Genomic DNA, 24335 nt, shown 5'->3' on the forward strand with positions numbered 1-24335 from the left:
TAACATGTGGGTTGTGCAGGAGAGAGCCTGCAAAGGGGAATTAACATGTATTCAGTTCCTATTGTATGCCAGGCACTGTGGTATGTGCTTTATAATTTATAATCACCACATCAGCCTCATAAAGCATGTATTAATATCTCTAATTTGACAGATGTGAAGAAGTCAAGTCATTTCTCCAATGGCACATAGATAATTCGGTAGCAGAAAAAGAGTTCCCGTTTAGGGCTCTCAAATCCCAGTGTTGTGGTCCCTGTAATTCACAAGGCTGACTCATCAGGGAGGAAACTTGGCACATCTCGCTCACTGTTGCTCAAATTCTAATGCACACATAACTCAGCTGAGGATCTTGTGAAAATGCAGATCCTGAGTCACTAGTTCTCGGGTGTGGCCTGAAATCCTGCATTTTTTAATTAGCGCCCAGATCATGCAGATGGTGTTGGTTTGGGGGCTGCACTCAGAGTAGCCAGCCTCTAGTTTACCTTCATGGGTCCTGTTGTGGAAACCTAAGCCTCAGACATGAAAAGCCCAGGAACATGTAACTCAATCACGGCAGAGCTGAGTTTGAGCCGTGGCAATGCCAAAGGATGGTTGGAGGGATGCCCCCTTCCTATTGTCCATCAGCCCCCCAAAGTAGACCCATAAACATGCATGTATTTGCTGTTGAACTCAGAAGACTTGCCTGAGCCCCCTTTTCCAGTTCCCTCTCTGTCCTTTCCTTCTGTACAGGATTCTGGAGTCAAACCTTTGTGTTCTTTCAGTTGATGCTTTTTTAGTGTAACTCAAGTACGGCATCTCAAAACATGATGGACAAATAAGTAACAGAAGGAAGCCATTACAGCTCCTCCGAGATGCTATGCCTCTTCTCCGATTAATCGGGTTTACGTGATGCAGATTTTCTCTCTCTCACTGTAGTTAAATGACTGCAGTGATAGAGCTTCTTTCTTGCTTACTTGTAAACATGTATGCCTTTGTTTCTTGTTTAATTTCCCACCGACAGTGATCTGATTTTCCACTCTGTAAGATGAGAATATTCATCTCCCTATCCATTATTTGATCTTTCTTCCCCTTCCATCTCCCATCCTCTATTATTTCTATTTAATTGTACTGTTCTACACGCATCCAAGTATACAGTTACCATATGAAATTTGGGTGTGGTGAGAAGCTGACCTGGTGATTCCAATCCTAACACTAGCTTCTCTAGCTCAAGGTGTGTGGGTGTGCGCGCGTGCGTGTTGTATTGTTAAGAGCCAAACCTTAAATGATGATTCTAATAGCTACCGAGCAGCCACAGTGCTCGCCTTATTCTATCACTCTGTGGGGATGCCGTTCAGTGGGCAGCAGAGGTATGCCAAAGACATCTGGGCACTGCTTTTTAGCACATTCCAAGATGTGGCATTTCTTACCAAACAGTAATATATATATGCCTGACTATAAAAAGGCTTCAGAGAGAACAAACGTGAGCTTCTCCCGTCGGACACAATGTTACTTTGTGTGGAGGGTGTCAGGCAGCTGCTGGACCCTGTTAGGGTTGAAGGGTAGGCTTCTTTGGCTACATTTCCATATCCCTGGCAAAATCAGTCAAGAACTCGGAGTGCACAGAAGTGTCTGGGCTCTTTGATTGCCTGTCCATCACTCATCTTAAGGCTCCAGTTATTATTACCTGCAGAGCCCAGAGACATTGTCTGTGTACTGTGATATCCTCAGGGGTTTGTCTCCTGAAGTTTTTCTTTCTCTTAACTTCTTCCCTCCCTTCTTTCTTCTGTCCCGGCTTCTCTCTCTTTCTTTCACTACTTCTTCCTTCCCTCGCTCCCTCCTCTCTTGCTTTTTCTAACAAACTTTATTCTAGCTTCAGACGCAGTCAGCATGCCAGGCCTGGCCTGCTCTATAGCTGATACCGCTGATCTCTTAGGTTGGAAACCGCTGTCACTTTGAACTCACACCTCCTCCAAGTTTCATGCTCACTTTGCTGGACTTGATCCTAAGGCAACTTCTGAAGACAGGGTGCATGCAAAATACAATCTCTGAATCTTACATGTTTGTCCAGGTGTTTATTTATTTATTTATTTTTAAAGATTTATTTATTCCAGAGGGACAGAGAGCATGAGCACAAGTGAGGGGAGGGGAAAAGGGTGGGAGAGAAGCAGACTCCCTGCTGAGCCGGGAGCTCAAGAAGCAGGGCTGAATCCCAGGACCCCGAGATCATGACCCGAGCCGAAACCAAGAGTTGGACGCCCAACCAACTGAGCCACCCAGGCTCCCTGGACAGATCTTTATTTGAGCCCTTGCTCTTGCTTGATAATTTGTTGTTTTGATCTTTTTATTGTGTCCTGACAAATTCGAAGGTCTTGGTTGCTTCACTGTTTCCCAGCACCCCATGTTTTGTAGATGAAAGGTCTGCCTCTCATTCTCTGTCTGGAAATGTGCCCTTTCTATTTGGAAAGCTTTTCCAAAAGTACTGAAATTTCATGGTGTCTGAACATATGCCTTTTTTCGTGCCCTCTGTAGCAAACTCAGTGAACACTTTAAACTGTGGGAAATTTATTTATTTATATTGAGAAATTCCTTTGCCCTATTTGTCTAAATTTTCTCTTTATTTTTTTCTTGAATGTTTTCTTTCCTCCACCTTCTTCCCTTTTCATATTATCCGGCTCTTGCTTCATGGATACTCTATATTTAAAAATCTCACTGCAAATACTTCTTGCACTTTTACTGTTATCTTCTGCCCCCAAGTTGTTTTATTTTTCTCCTGCTTCATGCTGGAATGTATGATTCCTCCTACATTGTAAAAATAGCTTCCATTTTGTAGACTTTTCTCAAATATCTAGGAATCCTGGCTTGCCTTTTAATCTTTAAGAATGTGGCAACTGTCAGAAAGTTCACTTGGAGCTCTGTGAACATGGCCGGGCTGGTAATTGGCAGTCTTTCCTGTAGAATGGGTGGGGAAGGAGATGAGTGGCCTTAATTGCTACTGCAGAGTATCCTTGTTAGGGAAACGAAACTCTTTGAGCTAGCTTCTCCACGTTTATTCACACTGTGCAGTGCACATGAGCACGCGCGCGCGCACGTGTGTGTGTGTGTGTGTGTGTGTGTGTGTGTACTGGGGGAGAGCTAAGGGTTTGTAAACTTTAAAAATAAAGCTGTCAGTTATTTTACCAACAAAATGGGTTTATTTGGGAATAGCAGAAGATTGCGATTTGGACATCTGGCAAAACCAGAGGCAAGTCCAGAGAACAAGGGAGAGGAACACTCTTTTATAGAGGAAAGAAGTTAGAGAGTTGGGAGAGGCTCTTTGGGACAAAAAGTCCATTGGAGTAATCTAAAAGCTGAAAGTGTAGCCGCTTCTCATTGGCTGGGCTTTTGGCAGGGGGAGGAGGAAACTTTCCTCTTTCCTGCTGGGGTGGAAAAGTAGCATCACTCTCAAGGTCCTCTCTGTTGGGTCGGCTATTGACGGAGTGGTGGGGTAGGAGAGCGCCCCCTTGTGGCCCCTTTGTGGCTGCATTTTTAAATGAGGTTTCCTTTTATTAATTTTCACAGGTTAAACCCCTGGTTGGCAGGAATTGTTCATGTGGGAATAGGGTGTGTGTCCGTGTGGCAGGGAGTGGGGCTGGGGGGAGGGGTCTATGTATGTTCCCTAGTTTTGAACTCTACATTTCACGGATTTCCTATATTGTTCATGACATTTCTGATTTCTTCCTTTTTCTAGAGTTTTATGAGCTCGTCCTTCTTCACCAGGTCTGGGTATGACCTCATTCACTCTCCATTTTTTGACATCTCTCTTTTGCCTTCCAAATTTTTTTAAAAGTCTTCCATGTGCCCCCTTGCGTTTTTTTTTTTTTTTTTTTTTTTGATGTTGTGGGCTTATTTTGATTCTTCTTCATTTTTAAGTCATTTGAAAGTAGTCGAGGGAAAGGAAATAAGCCCGTGTTTAGTTGATCACCGTGGCTTGTAAGCTCTTGAAAAGGTCTTAAACAATACGAGGGTATGAGAAGCCAGTTTTTGAATAACAGACAGCGACTGAGAAATAAATCAGTCACCCGTAAGTAAAATTTCACACCATAAGTAGGTGGGCTCAGGAACACGTTTCAGTGATGTTCTTCCTGCCCTGGGTTTCTTTTCTTGTGGGGGAGATGCAGTGGGGAGGAGGTAGGAGAGTCTGGAGGTGTGTATGAATGCCGCCGTTGGCAGAGATGAGCTGACACACAGCTCTGTGTTGGTGCACAGTTCTGAGCAGCCGTGTGGAGGCAAAACAGGATCAGGGGCCAAGGAGCCCTGTATGATACAAACAGAGGCTAGTAAGAATACATGATATATCACACACGGTTGCTCAAAGATATTATTTAAAGTCTAATTTCTTGCTTCAGCCTCGATAATAACAATAATATTAGCCAACATTTACTGAGCACCTTCTGTGTGTGGCATTAAATACTTTAGACCAGTTCCCCCAAATAATCCTACAAGGTAGTTACTGTTATTGTCATTATTCCCATTTTACAGGCTTTGTGCTGTAATTGCTTAAGGGCAGGCAGCTAATAAGTGACAGAGCCAGTGTATGAAATAATTAAGTTCCAGAGTTCCTCTAAGACTTGTGTGTGTGTAACATAGTAACATATATGCTACAGTATCTCAAAACACTTTTAGCCAATGGTATACTAGTAAACTGTTTCTCCAGAGCGAAAAGCAAGCCCTAACTGGTAATGTCTACTGACATGTTGGTATACAAACTCCCACCATGGCTGATTTCAAGGATATTAATGATTTAACAGTTGGCTCTGCTGGCAAAAGTGGGCCCCAATACAACACCGCTTTAGCCTCATTCGAACTAAATTGAGTGAGCTTAGATGGTCTGTTATTGCTTCTATTCTGAACTCATCTTTGGCTTAATTTTCATTTGGTCTTAAATAAGCAGAACAAGAAAGGAAGACAAATGATATTGGTTTTATTTAGGAGTGGAAAGAAGTATTTGACATTTATGGTGGTTAAGGATTTTGCACCAGTTAGAAAGAAATATGGACTGCTAGCAATTGGAACGGATTTTGTTTTTCTATATCCACGCTAATATCTGATTTTCTCACAAATACTATATGTCACCATCCAAGCTACAGGAACAAAATTTTAATTAAAGAAAATAAATGAGCAGCCACATCTAATGCACAGCATGGAAAGGTCACTAGTTTAAATCAGTTGGCCAGTTCTTTAGTGCACTGTCCATGCCTTAGAACTATAAATGACTTCCTGTCCCTTTAACTCAGAAGCAAAGAAGCTGGTTATGGCAGCTCTAACTTCCACTGTATCCATTTATGAATGTGGTAATTATTTTATCCTTCAAATGGGGATGCCCTCTCCAAGTACTAAACTATGGCACTTCGTTGCTGGCTGACCCTGAGCTGTGTAAGAAAACATCATATAGTACATATGAACCACAGGCAGTTCATATTTTTTGTAGACCTCCTTATCTCACATTAACTTCCTAAGACAGGGGTTGAAATTATACTGAGTAATCATAAACAGCAAAATATTGAAGAAAGCAAGCAAAAATTTCACATATGACTTTTTAGAAGCTTTTTGAAAGGTCTAAGAATCTTTAAAAAAAAATAACCAGTAAAGTGACATAAATAGGTCTGAATTTATCTTCAAAATTAGCATCCAATTAAGATATATATTTATATGTCACCAGTTTTTATTCAAATGATTTAATTGAACTATTAAGATACCAAATGACTTCAATTATGTCTTTAGCTCCAGATTCAATCATCCAGCATCAGATGTAATGACACTTTAAAAAGAAGTTCAACAATGAAAAGTTATGGGCTTTATAAGTATATTATAGTCTTTACAATATCTCAATTAAAAATACATTATGCCTATGATTTACCTTCTGAAACCAAAAGGAATCATTTAAGTGAGTGCTGGTGTTGGAAACAGACACATTTTTTTTTTTTTATTTATGTGTATATAGCACACATACATATTTCTAGCAACTTCAGGTCAGTGTTCTATAAGAGTAATTCAAAAAAGACAGTATCTTCAATAAATGGTGGTGGGAAAATTGGACACTTATATACAGAAGAATGAAACTCCACCATTCTCTTACACCCTACACAAAGATAAACTCAAAATGGATGAAAGACCTCAATGGGAGACAGGAATCCATCAAAATCCTAGAGAACATAGGCAGTAACCTTTCCAACATGGGCCACAGCAACTTCTTTCAAAACATGTCTCCAAAGGCAAGGGAAACAGAAGCAAAAATGAACTTTTGGGACTTCATCAAGATAAAAATCTTCTGCACAGCAAAGGAAACCATCAACAAAACAAAGAGACAACCCACGGAATGGGAGAAGATTTTTGCAAATGACACTACAGATAAAGGGCTGGTATCCAAGACCTATAAATGAACTTCTCAAACTCAACACCCCAAAAAAACAAATAATCAAGTCAAAAAATGGGCAGAAGCAATGAACAGACACTTCTCCAAAGAAGACATACAAATGGCTAACAGACACATGAAAAAATGTTCAACATCATTAACCATCAGGGAAATTCAAATCAAAACCACATTGAGATACTGCCTTACACCGGCAAGAACTGACAAGACAAGAAACAACAAATGTTGGAGAGGTTGTGGAGAAAGGGGAACCCTCTTACAGTGTTGGTGGGAATGCAAGTTGGTACAGCCACTTTGAAAAACAGTATGGAGGTTCCTCAAAAAGTTAAAAATAGAGCTACCCTATGACCCAGCAATTGAGCTACTGGGTATTTACCCCAAAGACACAGATGTAGTGAAAAGAAGGGGCACATGCACCCCAGTGTTGATAGCAGCAACGTCCGCAATAGCCAAACTGTGGAAGGAGCTGAGATGCCCTTCAACAGATGAATGGATAAAGAAGATGTGGTCCATATATACAATGGAATATTACTCAGCCATCAGAAAGGATGAATACCCCCAACTTTTGCATCAACATGGATGGGACTGGAGGAGATTATGCTCAGTGAAATAAGTCAAGCAGAGAAAGTCAGTTATCATATGGTTTCACTTATTTGTGGAACATAAGGAATAACATGGAGGACATTAGGAGAAGGAAGGGAAAAATGAAGGGGGTGAAAATCAGAGGGGGGACAAACCATGAGAGACTATGGACTCCGGGAATTAAACTGAGGGTTTTAGAGGGGAGGGGGGTGGAGGGATGGGTTAGCCTGGTGATGGGTATTAAGGAGGGCACAATACTGCACGGAGCACCGGGTGTTATGCACAAACAGTGAATCATGGAACACCGCATCAAAAACTAATGATGTACTGTATAGTGACTAACATCACATAATAAAAAAATAAAAAAAAAAAACCACCAGTTATACGAGGCTGCTAAAAAAAAATCTAGAACAATTTGACAGGAAAGGAAACTTTAAGTATCGTTGGAGTTCTCTCTCCATTATTTGGTATGTATTATTTAGTAGTGTAACTCGTTCTAATTTCCATTATATTAGTTACTATCTCTTTGATCATTTTAAAGAAATGAGGTTAATATTTAGTGTTTCAGGTGGGATTCCTGAATAGAATAAGAAATTTTTTTGAACTTTTATCACAGCTAATTCAACATTTATTGTATGAACAATTTCAGGGGGTTTGTGCTGGGAAAACCAGTCCTTGTTCTTATCTTCAACTTACCTGCGGGTCTACAATGGTTTACCCCAAATACGCAACAGATAGTGAAAAATAACAAAATCAGGGATTTCTTACAAATTATTGTTGACAATGCCGAGAACTGTGAAGAGTCGGAGATTTTACCCTACTTGCTAGCTAACAAGTTAGCCTGCCACTTTCACGGAAGCTGGCAGAAGACAAGAAATACTGGGTCAGAGACAAAGGACTTCTTTGCTTACAGCACAGCAGTGTGATCTTCATATTTAGGTCCCTACTAGGGCCCGTGGGCGTGCAGGGAGGTGAGCTCAGGTGGGTATGGAAGCACTGAGGTTGCATCACAGCTGAGGAAACTCAAACTCAGGAAACCCAAATTTTTATAAGGATGTTGTAAGCAAATCTGCCTCAAAAGATTATCTTTATTATACTGCACAGCAAACAAACTGCCCCTTGCCTGGGAAGGGGACACCATCTCAAACAAGGCTTTTGCTAGAGAAACATTCTCGAGAAGAACAGAAGCCAGCACCATGCCTGCCTGGGAGGGTTGCAGCTACTACGTGTAAAATATCTAAACTCAGAATATTAGTATTATCTTCCTTATTGGTTTTTGGTAGAATAAATGAGATACAACACATAAAAGTGCTTAGAACTGTTAAATGCTGAATCAGTGTAGGCTATTACTATATAATACTCCAGCACACACTCAGATGTAAGACCTTTAATACTTGAGATTTTCCTCCCCCATTATAGAAAGTAATATATGCATTTTTTTTCTCCTTTTAGGCTTCCATTTTTTAGAATGGTTTTAGGTTCACAGAAAAATTGAGCAGAAAGTTCATAAAGTTCCCTTAATAGCCCTGTCCCCACACATGCACAGCTTCCCCTACTCTCACCATTTGCAGTAGGATGGTCTATTTGTTACACCTCAGGAACCTAAAATGATACATGTTTGTCACCGAAAGTCCAGTAATTTACATTAGGGTCACTCGTGGTGATGTACGTTCTGTAGGTTTGGACGAATGTACACTGACATACACCCACCACTATAGTGTCATGCAGAGTAGTTTCACTGCCCTAAAAATCCTCCATGTTCAGCCTCTTCCTCCCACCCAACTTGCTCACCCCGGCAAACACTGATCTTTTTCTGTCCCCATAATATTGCCTTTTCCAGAATGTCAGAGTTGGAAACAAACTACATATATATATATATATGCTTATTATAAGATAACTTTTTTTTAAGATTTCATTTATTTATTTGAGAGAGAGAGAGGGAGAGGACAAGCTGGGAGGAGAGGGAGAAGCAGGCTCCCCACTGAGCAACGAGCCCAACATGGGACTCGATCCCAGGACCCTGGGATCATGACCTGAGCTGAAGGCAGACACTTAACCAACTGAGCCACCCAGGCGCCCTGTAAGAGAATTCTTAAGAAAGCCATCCATAACTTTCCTACCCAATAATATCTTTAACCTTTTCATTAATGTCTAACCAGTGTATTTCTACATATCTTTTGGTCTGTTTTTTTAATTCCTTTTGTCCTTTAGAGAATTCATTTGTCATAAATTTAACAACCTCCATAAAACTTTTCAACCACTTAAGCATATTTTATATGTCAGTCAGGAGAGAGTAATTTGTGCTGGATCACAGTAACAAAGGCTTCTTTCTTTCTATTTATTTTCTAACCGTCCATGGCAAGAACACATTTATTTGTGAGTGATTTGAGAGAGCCATGACTACCACCATGGGCCTCCGCTTGCTTGCTCTATATGAGGAGGCTACAGTTATAAGGATAGAACCAAAATAAGAGCAAAAATACAGCTTTGATTGTGGTGAAATTTCTTTGCAGTAAAACTGACCTCAGTGCAAAACTGTAGGAGCCCTAGTTGTAGCAACTCTGATTATTCATCAGCCTCTCGCTAAGGCTTATTTCTTGTTCACACTATGTGTCACTGTGTGCTATCACGGGGGTCGCTACACATGGTCACTCAAGGGCTCAGGTGGATGCGGCAGCCACAGAATGCCACATTGTCTTACGTGACGAAAAGAAAGCTAGGAAGGTCTCACACTCTTTACTTGGGATTAAAGCTCCAAAATCAGTCACATGCCTCTACCAAACCACAAGGGTCCAGGAAGAGCAATCCTACCATGTGCAGAGCTGGGGATGTCTGGTGAGCATGATTCATGACTCCATGGTTTATTCTGTAGCTAGTAAAAATAAGACTCAAGCCATAGGGTGAGTCATTGTTGCCCTGTTTAAATAAAACAGAAGTCAAATAATTAAAAAAAAAATTGTTCCAGGGATTAATCAAAGCACATCAATGAAGAGCATGAAATTACCAACAGCTCTATTAAATATTTGTGGTTAAGGTTTTCCTCTTTGCCTGCTGTGCTAAAAACAAAAACAAGAACAAAAACAAACAATAACAACAAAAAAACAAAGACTTGAGTGAAGTTCACCTACAGTAATAATCAAGAAATTTTATACCGTTGACACCAAAATCCCTTCCTTTCTCTGATGTTGTTTAAACTGAGCTAGGATAATGCCCAGATTAAAGTCCACTGGACTCCTTTGCTATGTTGGAAACCTTACAGGGGAGAAAAGGTGAAAGTCTATGAGCTGAAGAGGCGGGAACAGAATTAGGTGGGGAGTGCTGTGTGCGTAACTCTATGTATCTACATAGTAGAGAAAACCCAGCAAATCCGAGTGACAACATTCATGTTCTCACTTAAAGGTGATGAATGGGTATGTGTGCTAGGACAATTTAATTTTGCTTAAGTAGTAGGTAAGTAATAGGACGTTTTCTGTAGGGTCAAAGGAAAGAAAGCTGGCCCAACGGGGAAGGTGTTGTAATGCTAGCTCTTACCTTTACCCCAAGCTACCTCCCGGCCCTGCATCCACATAGTGGCAGAGCCGGGACAGATGTGAAAAAAACCAGCAACTACTGTTTGCCATAAAAATGTTAGATCATGATTAATTTTTCCAAGGTTCCCTTCCCCAAGCACTTTCTCGCTTTTATGAAGTTTTAGGGAAACAGTTCATTTTTAATGTTTATTTTTATTATGTCAGTCACGACACTAGGGAACCAGTTCTAAGTTCCATTTATGATTGGCTCACAGTTCCCTTTTTGAATTGTGCCATTTCACTAATTACCTATGTGTCTCCCCTACGGGCCCCAGTGAATACTGATAATCAGAACATCATCATTAAAGAGGTGAGCTCCCTCTCTGCACATTGTCACCGGGGACCAAAAAAAAAATATTTCTAGCTTTTCAAAAAAAAGGCAATACACCTGCAGCCTTTAGTTATTCAAGTGTTGAATTCCAATATTCAAATCTAGAACTTAAAAAAAAATTATTTCCAAAGCTAATTCCATTTCTTTCTACATTAGATATATAGGGGAATTATTTCCATCAGGAAGAATGTGAGTGGGAGAGAAAATACCTTCTAAAAACATAAGTGGGTTGTTTTTGATGTAGGAAAGATGTCACGGTTCGGAGCTAACAGCCAAGAAAAAATTCTTGAGATGTCTTTGGTGCAAAAAGGTGGTTTTTTTAAAGCCCGGGACAGGACCCATGGGCAGAAGCAGCTGTACTGGGGTGATGAGGAGTGGCCCATTATATACTTTCAAGTTGGGAGGGGGTTAGGGATAGCCTCAGTCTCTAAGGAATTTGGAAGCAAGGTTTCCAGGACCTCCAGGGGGCTAGCTATTGTTGGGGAAAGGTCATTTATTACTGTCTCATAAAACCTGAGTCATGAGATCCTTCAGAGGTACATCGGTGGGCCATATGCATGCCAACATGCATCGTGGGGGCTTTAGAGACGAAAGAAGTTTCCAAAGTAGACTTACAGGATCCTGGTGGTCGGGCTAGGATTGCCTTTTGCCCTTAGCAAAGTACTAACATGGAGGCAGCCGAGTCCCTAGAGGAAAGTCACTCTGCCTATTTCAGGGACTTGTCAATGGGCTCTAGGTAGTAAGGAAATTTAATAATTTTTCTTCTGCCTTTGCTTCCCACATCAATTTTTAACAGCTAAACTCCTAATTTGCTGGGGAAAGACAGGCCATGAAGACTTTCAATTTAATTTTTCTACTGGTACATGGCTGCCTAAAATATTAACAGATAACCAACATACAAAACAGGGATTCCATCTTGATGGAAATATGCTGCAAGCTTAAATCTGCTTCCTCTCCTTTGTTCCAAGGCCCAATATCAGATTTAAACAAATCAATATACCTCATGAGACCCCTCAAAAGTAAGAGTTTCTCTTCTGCTCTGTGAATGTGAGTGAATCTGTAGTATTATTTCCCTAGTAGTTTACAGGCTACCATCAGTAGCTGCTAGTTCCAGATTTCAGATTCTAATTTGTGAAGAATCTGATTTGGTGGGCTAGTGTTCCTGAAATGGAGGTATTTGCAATACAACCTCCAAAGGCCAAAGCAGCCATAAGATCAAGGAAAAAGGCCAACAAGTTCAGCTTGACAGGAAATGGTTTATTAAGGGGACTCAGGGACAGATGTGTGTCTTGGGCAGCTGTAAGATGAGTAGAGGTCCAGAAGCCCACCCCCCGTAAAACCCGATTTTTATAGCCCTAGAGGCTGGGGGACCACCTAAGAGGAAATGTTTGAGAATCATAGTCCAATCTCCAGAGCTGATCTTTGCCCCAAGGATGTACTTGAGTGTAGTTAAAAAGAAAGTGTGTGTGTGTGTGTGTGTGTGTGTGTGTGTGTGTGTGTGTGTGTGTGTGTGTGTGGCAGGGGCTGTGCTCCAGAACTAGCCGTCCCCAGGACAGATTGGTCCAAGATGGCGTTAGTCGGGTTCTCACACCTGAAGCAGAGGGTGTTTGTGAAGAGGTTCTCCACACAGTTATACACAGCAAGGTCGGAGAACAAGGGAACTGAAAGCATTCTCAAAACTATAGTTCTCTAGCCCTAAATCATCAAGAACATTAAATATTAAGATGAATTGAAAAAATCAGAGCAGATCTACTACAGTTTGAGGACAATATTGTACACACAGATTTATGGACAAGATAATGCTTTTGAAGGAAAGATGATGCTGAGAAGGCACATACAGAACTCTCTGGCTGTCGGTCAGATAGTTGACCAAGTGCCAAGGAAAACGATGCCCAGCTAGCCACCATTTTACTGCCCTATTTCCAACTGCAATCACCAAGCTCTGCACAAGAGATTAGTAACACTGTCGTATCAATCAAGTTCCCTAAAATATTTTCAGAACAAATTCTCAATACTAAGTATTAGTAGCTAAATGATCAGGGATTTTTGCAACTAAAGAAGCTTCACACATTGAGAACTCATCAGAGGGAAAAACCAAAGGAAATCAACACAATTGCTCATCAGATTTGCCCATACCTTCGAATACGTGCAAAACAAAACCCGCCTTTATTATTAATGGCATTCTTTCCCCTTCAAGCTGGTAGGGAACGTTATGTAAAGCTGATAATCAGTGATAAGAGACCCATCAATGTAAGGTAATGAAACTGAATCAGGGATAATCATGGCGCAACTCACCGGTATTTTGTTTTTTGGGTCTAAAAAACTTAGAGCCTCTAATTATTTTAAGTATCCAAATGCACATTATTTCCTTTGTCCTTAATACATCACTGTGGAAATACATCCCCAAAGTAGCAATGTCTTGAAATGTTGAGCAGAAATCCAAATATCACTTAAAATTTAAACATATACAAAATACATGCATACATATTCATGTTCAGGGGATAGACAAAGCTTAAATAACAAGATCATAAGAACCACATCCGATATAGAAAGGGAAAGTGCTACTTCACAGGTTTATTTTTGTGCCGATTTATACAAAGAAGGTAGAATGCATGAGGCATAGGATACGACAACCGTGAGTAACCTTTTCAGCCTTTGTTTCTTTCCTCTTTAAACATAGATGCGGACGGAAAAGATGGATTAGATGCAGTCTACTTTTTCTTCAGTTGGCTGATTTTTTAGAGAATTATAAACCATGAAACTGAACTGAGTAAATGTGGGAAGTTTACCGCAAGCAGCACCTGGGGCCAAGAAAAGAGAAAGTTGTCTGGGTAAATAGAGGATGCACATCTTTACAACCAATACAGACCCAGTGGCTTTGCCTGGCTGCTGGCTGTCGTGGACCCCAAGTTAACTGAGCCACACAGAAGCAGCACGCTCAGTCCTGATAAGCTGACCGGCCATGAGAGGAAAGAATGGCGGCGGTGGGGGGGAAAGCCATCTCTTCAAGCTCAGAATACAGGCCGATTTTCTGCTTGTATACACACATGATATTTTTACTACTATTACTTTACTCTGGTTTCATATCCTTTTCTTGGGAAAAATTATTTAGGCAAGTGCCCCAAATTTTATTTCCCTAGCCACTAAGATACGCCCATGATTCAGCCCTAACCCTCCCCTCCCCTTGCTCCCTGTTCTTTTCTATTCTTCTCCCACAGGAAGAGCTCTTGGTCAAGATACTCTGTGTCTAATCCAGTTCCCCTAACTGAAGCCAGTTTCCTGATGCCCTCCCCACCTACGGCAATGGGGGTCTCTTCCCCTGCCCAAACACCTGCATGGTCCCCTTCTAATGCCATTGCTTTAGAGAGCGCCATTGCGTTAGAGAGCCGGTCAATTTTAAATTCATCTATAATTATGTAATTGTCATTTTTACATCTTGTTAAATCCAACTTTGAGCCTTCTAAGGTTTATTTCATAAGATGGAATCAATCTAACTGACTCACTGTAAACATAAAGCCTGCCCCCCCCATCACTTTTATTGACTTGGGTATCTCAGTACTTAAAAAAGAATAAGGAATTCCTCAAACAAGTTTTTCAAATGCAGAACTGTGGGAAGTAAAAGATCAAAGGACAATAATAAGCAGTCTAACCTAATACGTTATATTGATCAGTAAAGCTGTATATCTTCCTCATCTGAAAATTCCCTAATGAGAAGCAGCAGTGGTTGATCTTGAAACACTTGGAAACTGATAGGCTCATATGGAAAGTAAATGAAGTAAAGGACATGCCTCAAATGCAGTGTAAAAATAATTCTGCCAACTTCTTTGGTTTACTAATTAGTAATACGTTTGGTACCTTGGAGCCCCAAGAAGATCTCCATGACTTGAGACATTAATATAATGAACGGGAAAGAAGCTGGGAAGATAATTTGTCCCTACCAACCTCTGATTAATAAAAGCATTCGACTACAGTAGTCCATGTCACCTGGCACCCGAGCTGAAGCTGAATACATGGTGGACCCATGTCAGAGATAAGAACTAGGAGCCAAACACTGGGTCATGAGCACCGAGAGTCAGCCAGAGGCGGGGGTTTAGGTCTATTTAAGCACTCTTGGGGGTCTTGACAGATCAACAATTAATAGTGACTCAGTGCCTACTTGACATAGTCCCTGTTTCCACTGTATAGGAGCAAATCACACTACAAAATTTTAAAGTATATGTTTTCAACAACATTTACAAGTTCACGCAAGTACGAATTCCAAATAAAACTTACCATAACTTCCAGTCACATTGGCACATATAACAGCCCCAAAGAAGTTTGGAAAATACTTCTGAATTCTGGAAATCACTTTCTGGCAAGCTATGGTTGGATCTTCTCCTCTTCTCATATATTCTACAGCTTGGTAGCTGATTTAAACAGAGGCAGAGTTTTTAGGATCACAGAGTCAACAGAGTCCAAATATGTTACTTGAAGTTAGAAACCTAAAACCATCAGAATTGTCACAGTTGATAAAATACCTAAGAGAAGTCAGTAACTCCTGTTACCTTCAATTGGGAAGGCAAGTAAACCTAGATACAATGTCTATCTTTTCAACTTATCTACCCCTTCATTTCAAATGAGGACTGTTTTTTTTTTTTTGGCTCTGGCTGGATAACTGTTACTTAGGAATGACAGCCAGAAGTCCTAAAGAATAAAGGTTCTGTTTAAATAAGAAATAGGGCTGCAATTAATGGGGGAAGTGGTGGGCATGTGCAAGACACCCAGCTGTAACGGTCGTCTTCGAGGAATTCATTGTACACAGTGACTGTCTTTCCTACTTTCATCATCAATTACCACAGCTCCTTTACTCAGTGGCCTTACACAAATTATTTAAATGCATCATAAGTAGTCTCATCTGGGAAGTAAAGCAAGAAATATTCTATTTCAGAGGATGATGATGACTTAAATTATCACCATCGAAAATGACAGAGGCGAAGGGTATGGAAGCAGAATTTCTAGAAAGCTCTCGTGCACACAAAATCAGATGGCCTGGCACCAACAGTTATTTTCTGTCTTGACAGACGCCATCTCCTGTCAAGATCTCGAAGGGTCCTAAACGGGAGGAGTCACACCTGGGTAGAAAACGCATCAGTATATCCCCATCGCCAGTGGCTGCAGCCGTTCCCGCGCTGTCATCCGCGTAGGCACCAGCTCCAGGTATTGGCGAATCTCCTACTCGACTTTGTGAGGGCGTGGCACAAAAATTCAGGACAGGAGATCAAGTGTGAATGCCACAGTATTTTAGGAGATGATTCAACAACAGGGAATGTTTCTACTTAGCCACTGATGGTTGTTCTAAGTAAAGTCTTCATCAGAACACAGAGGGCAAAGATTTTCACTCGTTTTTCAACTAAGGTTTCCATACACTTCAGTTCATGATATAAGCATTCGATGCCAGCCAGTTAGATGTCAAGATGTCACAGATTTAGTAACTGTTCAATTACGACCATCCTTTGGCATCGCATTTCTGGACTATCTCAATAGGTTCTGATTCGTTTTCCTCGGCTACCGTCTATTCTTGTTTTCTCTCATGTGCCAAAATTTTACCAAGGTTCTTCCTTGTAATAAACCTTGGGTGTTTACTACTTTAAAATAAAATCCAGAAATCCTTAAACTGACTCAGGACCCCCTGCAGTGTGGCTCTGGTCCACCCCCCGCCCCGCCCCTGGGGCACCTGACATTCATGCAATTTCTCTTCCAGCAGGCAGGAGCCCTGAACCCAGCATGCGCTACCCCGGGTCTGTGCGTGCCTTAGCCTGGATGCTCCCTTCCCTCCCTGAGGCTCCAGCTCGGCCCCCAGCATCTCTCTGCTGGCCTTTCCCCAGTTGACTGCCCTGCTGACTCAGCCCACCACTGCCATCCCTGAGCTCCACGGCACCAGCTGCAATGCCCACGCCTTTGGCACTTAGCAGATAATTATTTGCTTTCACGTTTATCTATCTCAGCAGTAAGGGTGGGGTTGTGCTTTACATTTTGCATCTCTCACTAGCACCGTGCACATGCTGGTTTATACTCAGTGTGTATTTGCGAGATCTGTTCTTTTAGAAACACTAACCCAGGTATTTTGAATTTTAAACCGTTTGTAGATGTACCAGCAGCAGTACGTCCCATCTTATGGACTACAACCATGCCTAAAAGTTAAAAAAAAAAAAAAAAAAAAAATCACTCTAGGTGTCAGCTCTGAGGTTTACCTCAATATATAAACAAATACTTCAGCAGCTGGTAATATAAATATCCTCACTCAGTAATTTTGGGTAGAAGAAAATAGGAAGCTCAGGAATGCTGAAAATCACACCACTTGCCTAATGTGTACTGTTTCAGAACCCACTGTCATAGCATCATCTGGCAGACTTTCTACACCCTTACTCTTCCAACTGCTCAGTTACCTCTCAAAGGTAATTCCAGAGCAAGTCATTGACACAGAATAATGGAAATTTTCAACATGACAGCTCTAATGTGGCAAACAACATAAAATTATTAAAAAACTGCATATCAAACAGGGGCACGTGGCTAGCTCAGTCAGAAGGGCACATGATTCTCGATCAAAGGGTCGTGGTTGTGCCCTATGTTGGTATAGAGATTACTTAAATAAAAGAATACATAAAAACCTAAAAAAAAAAAAAAAACCCAACGTATCAAGTAAAGTTTTAAAAATCTGTAAGTGGCTAATCACTAGATTTTAGGGGCCTTGTGTAATTTATCTAAATGTATATAGATACAATGGAAAGAAACCGTGTGTGTGTGTGTGTGCGCGCGCGCACACCTGTGCCCACCCACATATGTATGTACAGCCTTCCTTGGCAGTGAAAGTGGTTAAAATCACCTTCTGGCACATAAATAAGGATGAAGAAGTTAAGAACTACAGAAAGGCAATTAAAAATGGCTGAACTTTAACCGTAACAATTATATAAAAGGCAAATTACCAATTGTATCATGACCGTGGTTATTTCCTGTTTCTTTATGGGAAGGACCTTCTTGCTTTAAGATACTAGGTGGTTTGTAAGGTCCACAGTATTTTGAAGCATCTGGTACAACATTCTGTGGACAAGATTTAAGTTTTAGTTTTTAGAAAGGTTCATTTTAGAAACTGGCAAGTAGTCACATACAATAATGAAACATTAGCAAGAAACCCAAAGGATGTCTGGTAACTGAAAAGTATGAATTAAAAACCAAACATTAGCTAAGTCTTATGTGAACGGATGGATATAATTTAATTTAATACTAGTCTAGAGTCAGAATTACATAATATAGAATCGGCATCTATACTGTCTGGAAAAAATCCCTAATTTTTCTCTTTATATGGCTCAAGTTCTCTGCACAATGGCAGACAGAAATGAAGATCTGTGTATTAGATCTTAATCCTCAAAGGAATTAGGTACACAGCCTGACCTTTAAATTTCAGAATTTGTTTTCTGGCCAAAGAAGAATTCTGAGATTTTAAAGCAAAATCTACTTTAAAACCCTCTTTATTTCAAAGCTAGGTTCATGCAAACATATTCTAAGTTGTACTCAGATTCCTCTATGGATTTAAAGATACAAGAAAAGGATTCAAATTCATAAATTTAGGTTGTGCATATGGATTAGTATTTAATCAGGAAACCTACTACTCAGGTCTTACTCATTAGTGCACTTGCTGACCCCCCCACCCCCGACCCAGTTTTATACACTAGCCTCTTTCAAATGCTAACCCCAGAGACTCACTGGTTACTCAAAAGTAATTACGATTTGGGGAGAAGAAACAGATGAGAGACTAAGGCAGTCCACAGAAGGGTTCTGGATGGCAAAGACAAACAGATTTATGCTAAAAGTCCCATTGATTTAAAGATAAATGACCCCACCACTAACACACTAGCCACCTAATAATATAGATCCAGTCAACAGGGCAAGTTACTGAGTATACTTCATACAGACAAAATGTAAGAAATATTTTAGACAAATGGTTTCCAAACTCTGATTTTTTTAGACTTGGAACCTTCTGTTGCAAGGAAATACAAGCAGAGCTGTTCTGACTGAGGCCACCCACTCTTGCCCACATCAGGGCCGTCCCAATTTGAGAACTGCTGCCAAGATCCAGGAGTGTTCCACCACGGACCTACGTGCACGAGAAGCAGCTAAGGAGAGTTCGGGAACATCCACGCCCAGAGAGTTGACTTAAATCGTTGGTTCTCGAGGGCAACCAGGGTGATAAACAGCACTTTAGGCAACAGGTAGCCACCAAAGGGCAGACGGGGTGTCGCTTCATATTTTCTAGTGATTTACTTTTAAAAATTGGGTCTACATACCCTCCAGTAATTTGGCTGGCAATTCCGAGCAAGCCAATCTGAATGAAGGGCTCGAGAAGTATTGGTAGATAAGTCCTCCCTGATAAACCCCATACTTTCAGCAAACTTGGTGGCTGGAGATTAGGAAGAAAAGAAAAAGATTAGTTAAGCATTGTCTTCTAAATAAAATACATATATAGGAAGTGTTCTTGGTCAGCGGTCTCTCAAGTGGGGTACACCATCCCAGGGGGCACACGACGACTTTGAGAAGAATATTCAGACACGAACAGTTTTAAGGACATCAGTTTCTAGATCTCAAGTGCCACGTCATTCCTAAATCCGATCTGCTTGAGACCCTTGGGGTGTATATTGTGACAGTTATTAGCTCTCTTTTCCATCCCCCTTCACAATCTCCCTTCTTGCACACACCGCTCACTAAGCAGGAATCTCACTGTCCTAACTAGGGTGCAACGCCCAGCGCTGAGACACCAAACAAAGAGCCAACTAGACTCCATGTGTGAGTAACCGATCTTTTAGCTTGTCAGACAGTTTTTAATTCCATCTTTTGGCAAAACTGAAGGACGCTTAACTGTGGGGTTATTAACTAATTCATCATTCAAAAGTATTTTTGATTATAGGTCCCTGTACAATTTTTGGTATATAACTTGGAAGACGTTCAAGCAAGTGACGCTGCCATAGCAATACTCTGGTGCCCGTCTTTGGATGAGAAGAATGCTCTGCAGTCTCACCCTGATACAATGAATTCAGGAGGAGAAGTGTTGCTGGCTCATTCTTCAGCCCAGCAATTACCTATCTATAGATAAGGAACTAGGTTTTTTAAATCCTTTTTTTTTTTGAGCACTCATAATTTTTGTTTTATTTAGCTTCCCTAGGCAATGTCTCTACCCTCCAAACCTTAGCATCCATTCCACCGTGTTATCCATGTTTAAAACTTTAGCATATTGTTATTTTTTCCTATTTTAAACATGAAGAAAGTGTGAATTTAGAAGTTTAGTAACTTACCTGACAGTAAATAGATATTAAGTAAAAGGGCTGGAATTGGAACTTGGGCCGGCTTTGATCAATTTTATTTTTTCACAGTGAGGAACAGAGACAGAGGGCTAGATAAAGCTTCGGTGTTGTAAAAATATACCTGACTCTCCCACTAACAGTGTGTGTGCTGTATGTTCTAGCACTTTCCGAGCCACACCGATTGCGTTTTTAATTCGCCTGAGATCTCCTACCGCTCCTACGTTCATAGTAGTGCTGCAAAAAAAAAAAAAAAGGCATACGACTGATTAAGGTACTTTCACAGGTTCAAAGATAAAAACAGTATTGGTTTACTTGGAGCCAACAGTTTTGTAGGATAAATTCCACCGTCTTAACATTACACACGATGGCACATGCATGAAGTTCATTCGAATTCCCACAAGCAGACAGATTAAGGAACAAACAGCAAATCCATCTACCACATAATCCAACAGTACTGCCATTCTCAGTTTCTCCTGACTCATTTTAAACGTGGCTTCCAGAAGTGGTTTTAAGGCTTTGGGTCATGCAAACCACAGTTTATGGGGATGGCAGGTCAATGATGATCTACCAGGGCAGACATCTTTTCACAGCTTGGGATTCTGTGTGTTCTAAGGAGACTACCTACTTCTATGTGATATTTCTATTATAATGATGATTTTCTCTTAGGACATGTACAATAAACTAGGAGTTTTCACCTGACAAAGCTTACACATGCCTGTCTTGCTCTCAGTAGAAGGTTGATCATGTTCTTACCCGTCCATGATCATGGCGTCCAGTGTGGTTTCTCCAAGCTCATCGGGACTCCCTCCAAAGCCCACAGTGCCGTCACACTGCTCCCTCTCACACACGGCACAGCCCTGCTCAACTGCATCCAGGGTAGAACCTCCAGATGCTAATGTCCTCCACGCTGTTAATCAAATCCTTGTTTATATACTGATTTCTTTTTTTTTTAGTGCCAGATGCAACAAACCAGAAACGTTTTGAGAACTCATATAAAAAAAATTTCACATTTACACTAAGTTATTCAGAATTTTAGTTTAGTAAGTGTGACAAAGGAGGGATGTAGACAAAGTTGTATAATGCACCTATTTACGGTGAAGAATTTAAAGACTTTGGCTACTGATATAAAGTGAGGGGTGTTTTTTACTTGCTGATATTTCTATGCTGTGTAAGAAATGTCTTCTCTCCTTCAATTTTCTAAGTGAAGCCACTAAAAGGCAGTTAAATTGAAAATTCATTAAGTCAGTCTTATAAATTTCTTCTGCATCACTAGATTATCAAAAATATATACAACTAGTACTTTTATTGAGGTAACATCAATCACAGCAAGTCTCAATAACCACACCTTAACAGCAAATAATGACAACGTGGGTAGGCATGGCTTCATCCACTAATCTGCACAACAGCTTTTCAGGTAAATACTGTGCAATTACTATCCTCATTTTAAGTAGGAGGAAGCAGACCCAGAGAGGTTAAGTAACATGTTCAAGATCACACAACTGTTAGGTAGCAGAGTCAGGATTCAAAAGCCCATTTTGGCTCCAGTGGTCATGATTTTAGCAGTACTTTGTTCTTTGGAGTCCCATACATTGAGAAGGAAAAAAAAAAAGATCTTTGGTGGTCTAATGTCTTATTAATAAAAATAGAATTCCGTGAAGGGAAGGTGCTATTACTGGTAATCTTAAGTATTACTACTGGACCTACAGGCTTGAAAGTGTATCTCAAGAAGTTCTCCTTTCACTACAGGCGGCCTTTATATGTCCCCTGCCTTGGCCACTGCACTTCCTGTTTTGTCTCCTCATCGCTGGCAATCTCTTTCTCACAGCCTTGTTTGCTCACTCTGAATCCTATGCACCACCTGTAACATACACTTAGCTCCACCAAATTCCGGAGCCAATTCTGCCCCAATAAGTTGTATTAGCAGCCTCAGATGGGAGAGAAGGAGTCTGAAATTACGCTTGGGGTAGTAGGTCTCGGAATGAATGAGACAAACACACAATACATGAAAAAATGACAAGATCATGGTATGTACAGGATTGCATCAAAGCACAGAAGATAGGTATCTAATTCAGACTGGGCATAAGGGCAGCAAATCAAGGAAGGCTTCCTGAAAGAGGTGACAGGTAAGCGGTTCTCAATCTTGGCGGCCAATCAAAATCACTTAGAAAGCTTTAACAAAACAAAACAACAACACAGAGGTCCTTTTTCCAGCAGTTAAATGAAAATCTCAGGAGGCAGGGCTCGGGCACGGGTACTTAAAGAAGCTCCACAGATGATTTTAAAAGCCAACCACGATTGAAACTCTGTATTCCAGGTGGCAAATACACAATGTCAGCATGTAACAACAACAAAGTAAACGTAAACAGTTATGTATGCTTTGGGAAATCAGCCTTTCGCAAACTGCAGTTGCGTTCAGGGTACTGGGGAGAACGGAGGGCTTAGCGGGGTGGAGAGATGACAAGAGACAGCCCCCGTGAGAGAACGGATGTCAGGTAAGACAGCGTAGGCGCCCCCGCAAGAGTCTAAGCAGGAAGGCCCTAACTGCTGCTGGTCAGCAACGGGGTGGAAAACCAGGCGGCGCGGGGCTGAACGGAGGGCGGATCGTGACGGGAAGAGGCTCTGAAAAGCAGCAGTGGAAAGCGGGACTCGGCGTCCACTGCAAGAGACGCCGCGGTGGAGCAGGCGCAGGAGGGCCTGGGAGCGGAGGCTGCGGAAGGGCCGGTCCAGGCCCGCGCCAGCCCGCCCCCTCGGCGCCCGTACCCGCACAGGGGCCAGCCCCCGCAGCGCAGGCCCCGCCCCCGGCCACCGCCCCGCACCTGCTTCGGTTGCATTCCTAAAAGGCCAAGTGTTGAGGACCAGGGGCAGAGGGCTGGAGCTGTGCACGAGGCCTGGGCCGAGCAGGAGCGGCACCAGAAGCAGAGAGAGGATCCACTTCCGTGGCATGGCCGCGCACCCGCGGAGAAGAGTCGGGGCCGCAGCTCAGCTGGCCGCCCGCGCTCGCGCACTCGTGATCCTCGGCGCCCCGCCCAGCCCGCGGCCTCGGCGCCCCGCCCAGCCCCTCGGCGCCCCGCCCAGCCCCTCGGCGCCCCGCCCAGCCCCTCGGCGCCCCGCCCAGCCCCTCGGCGCCCCGCCCAGCCCCTCGGCGCCCCGCCCAGCCCCTCGGCGCCCCGCCCAGCCCCTCGGCGCCCCGCCCAGCCCCTCGGCGCCCCGCCCAGCCCCTCGGCGCCCCGCCCAGCTCCCCGGCGCCCCGCCCAGCCCCTCGGCGCCCCGCCCAGCCCCCCGGCGCCCCGCCCAGCCCGCGGCCTCGGCTTCTCCCTTGGAGCGCGGGCCGTGCTCCCCCTACTCTCGCGAGACCTGGCCTCCTCGGGCCCTGGGAGCGCGGGAGCCGTGGGCGCTTTGTGGCCCGTGGGCGTCTTGGCTCGGTGCTGAGGGCCTCTTTAGGTTGTACGCAGATTTTTTTTTTTTTTTTTAAACAGTTAACTGAATTATTGCTTTCCCCGGTTGTGAAAGGCAGACTGAGCCTAAAGTGAAATTATGCAGCCCGGGGTTGCATGACCCTGGGACTATTTTCATTTGGTTTTCGCTTATTATCCTTTAAATGAAAAGTTGAAGTAGACATATTTTCAAATTCAAAATGTACTCCGGGATCCCTGGCCTCAGGGGTGGTTATGCAGTATGGGTGAAGCATGCTTGCTTACAGCCACAGCTTTTCGCAGGATGTGCTCTCATTACGAATCCCGGAGCTGGAAGGAGAGCAGACACGGGCTCCGCGGGGCTCAGGGAAGGGCACGCACCCTCCTGGGGCTCCAGGGCAGGAACGGTTCCGTCTGGAACGTCCTCTGCCTTGTCCCTGACACCTTTCAGTGCTAAATACGTGTTTGAAATAAAGGTGGGATGGAGACTGACAAATAATGATTTTTTTGAAAACGATTTTTAAGTAAATACGCTATGCAGGCTATTGTGGAAAACTTCCTTTGTGAACGTTTACTTACATCTTTTTACCTAATAGGGGAGGTTTGGGGGATTGATAAAAAGAATAGGTGGCCTCTGAATTGTTTCTAGAGCCGCATTTCTTGTAAAGACTTGATCTGGAAGACGCTACAGCTGTATTTAATTCCTGAGAGAACTGAGTTGCA

General features: G+C 42.4%; 1 protein-coding gene across 2 annotated transcripts; it reads right to left on the reverse strand.

Annotated features, from left to right (window-relative positions):
* Window positions 1–2028: 2028 nt before the first annotated feature.
* AGA (aspartylglucosaminidase) lies at window positions 2029–23206 on the reverse strand. Of its 2 annotated transcripts, none has more exons than XM_028099746.2 (9): window positions 23016–23206; window positions 20953–21106; window positions 20321–20433; window positions 19189–19301; window positions 17830–17944; window positions 16962–17037; window positions 15979–16086; window positions 15140–15273; window positions 2029–4269 (listed from the first exon to the last, which is right to left on the reverse strand). In XM_028099746.2, the coding sequence occupies exons 1-9, from the start codon at window positions 23140–23142 to the stop codon at window positions 4253–4255; spliced, it is 957 nt and encodes a 318-aa protein (XP_027955547.1). In that variant the 5' UTR covers window positions 23143–23206; the 3' UTR covers window positions 2029–4252. The 2 variants fall into 2 exon arrangements, with proteins under 2 accessions (XP_027955547.1, XP_027955546.1); XM_028099745.2 differs by lacking the exon at window positions 2029–4269 and adding an exon at window positions 13414–13668 and having other exon boundaries at window positions 23016–23205.
* Between the last annotated feature and the right edge of the window lie 1129 nt (window positions 23207–24335).

This window comes from Eumetopias jubatus, unplaced genomic scaffold (assembly GCF_037043125.1).
Source record: "Eumetopias jubatus isolate StellerSeaLion01/CBP00866 unplaced genomic scaffold, mEumJub1_p1.0 scaffold_2, whole genome shotgun sequence".
Classification (NCBI taxonomy): domain Eukaryota; kingdom Metazoa; phylum Chordata; class Mammalia; order Carnivora; family Otariidae; genus Eumetopias; species Eumetopias jubatus.

Bases quoted from the DNA above. Each gene is read 5' to 3' on its own strand.
- AGA (XM_028099745.2), bottom strand. From the start codon at position 23,142: ATGCCACGGAAGTGGATCCTCTCTCTGCTTCTGGTGCCGCTCCTGCTC. The intron at 19,302-20,320 runs GTATATTTTTAC...CCTAATCTCCAG, and splicing joins ACTGTTAGTGGGAGAGTCAG to CCACCAAGTTTGCTGAAAGT. The intron at 15,274-15,978 runs GTGTGACTCCTC...TGTTTAAATCAG, and splicing joins CTGATGCGTTTTCTACCCAG to CTACCAAGCTGTAGAATATA.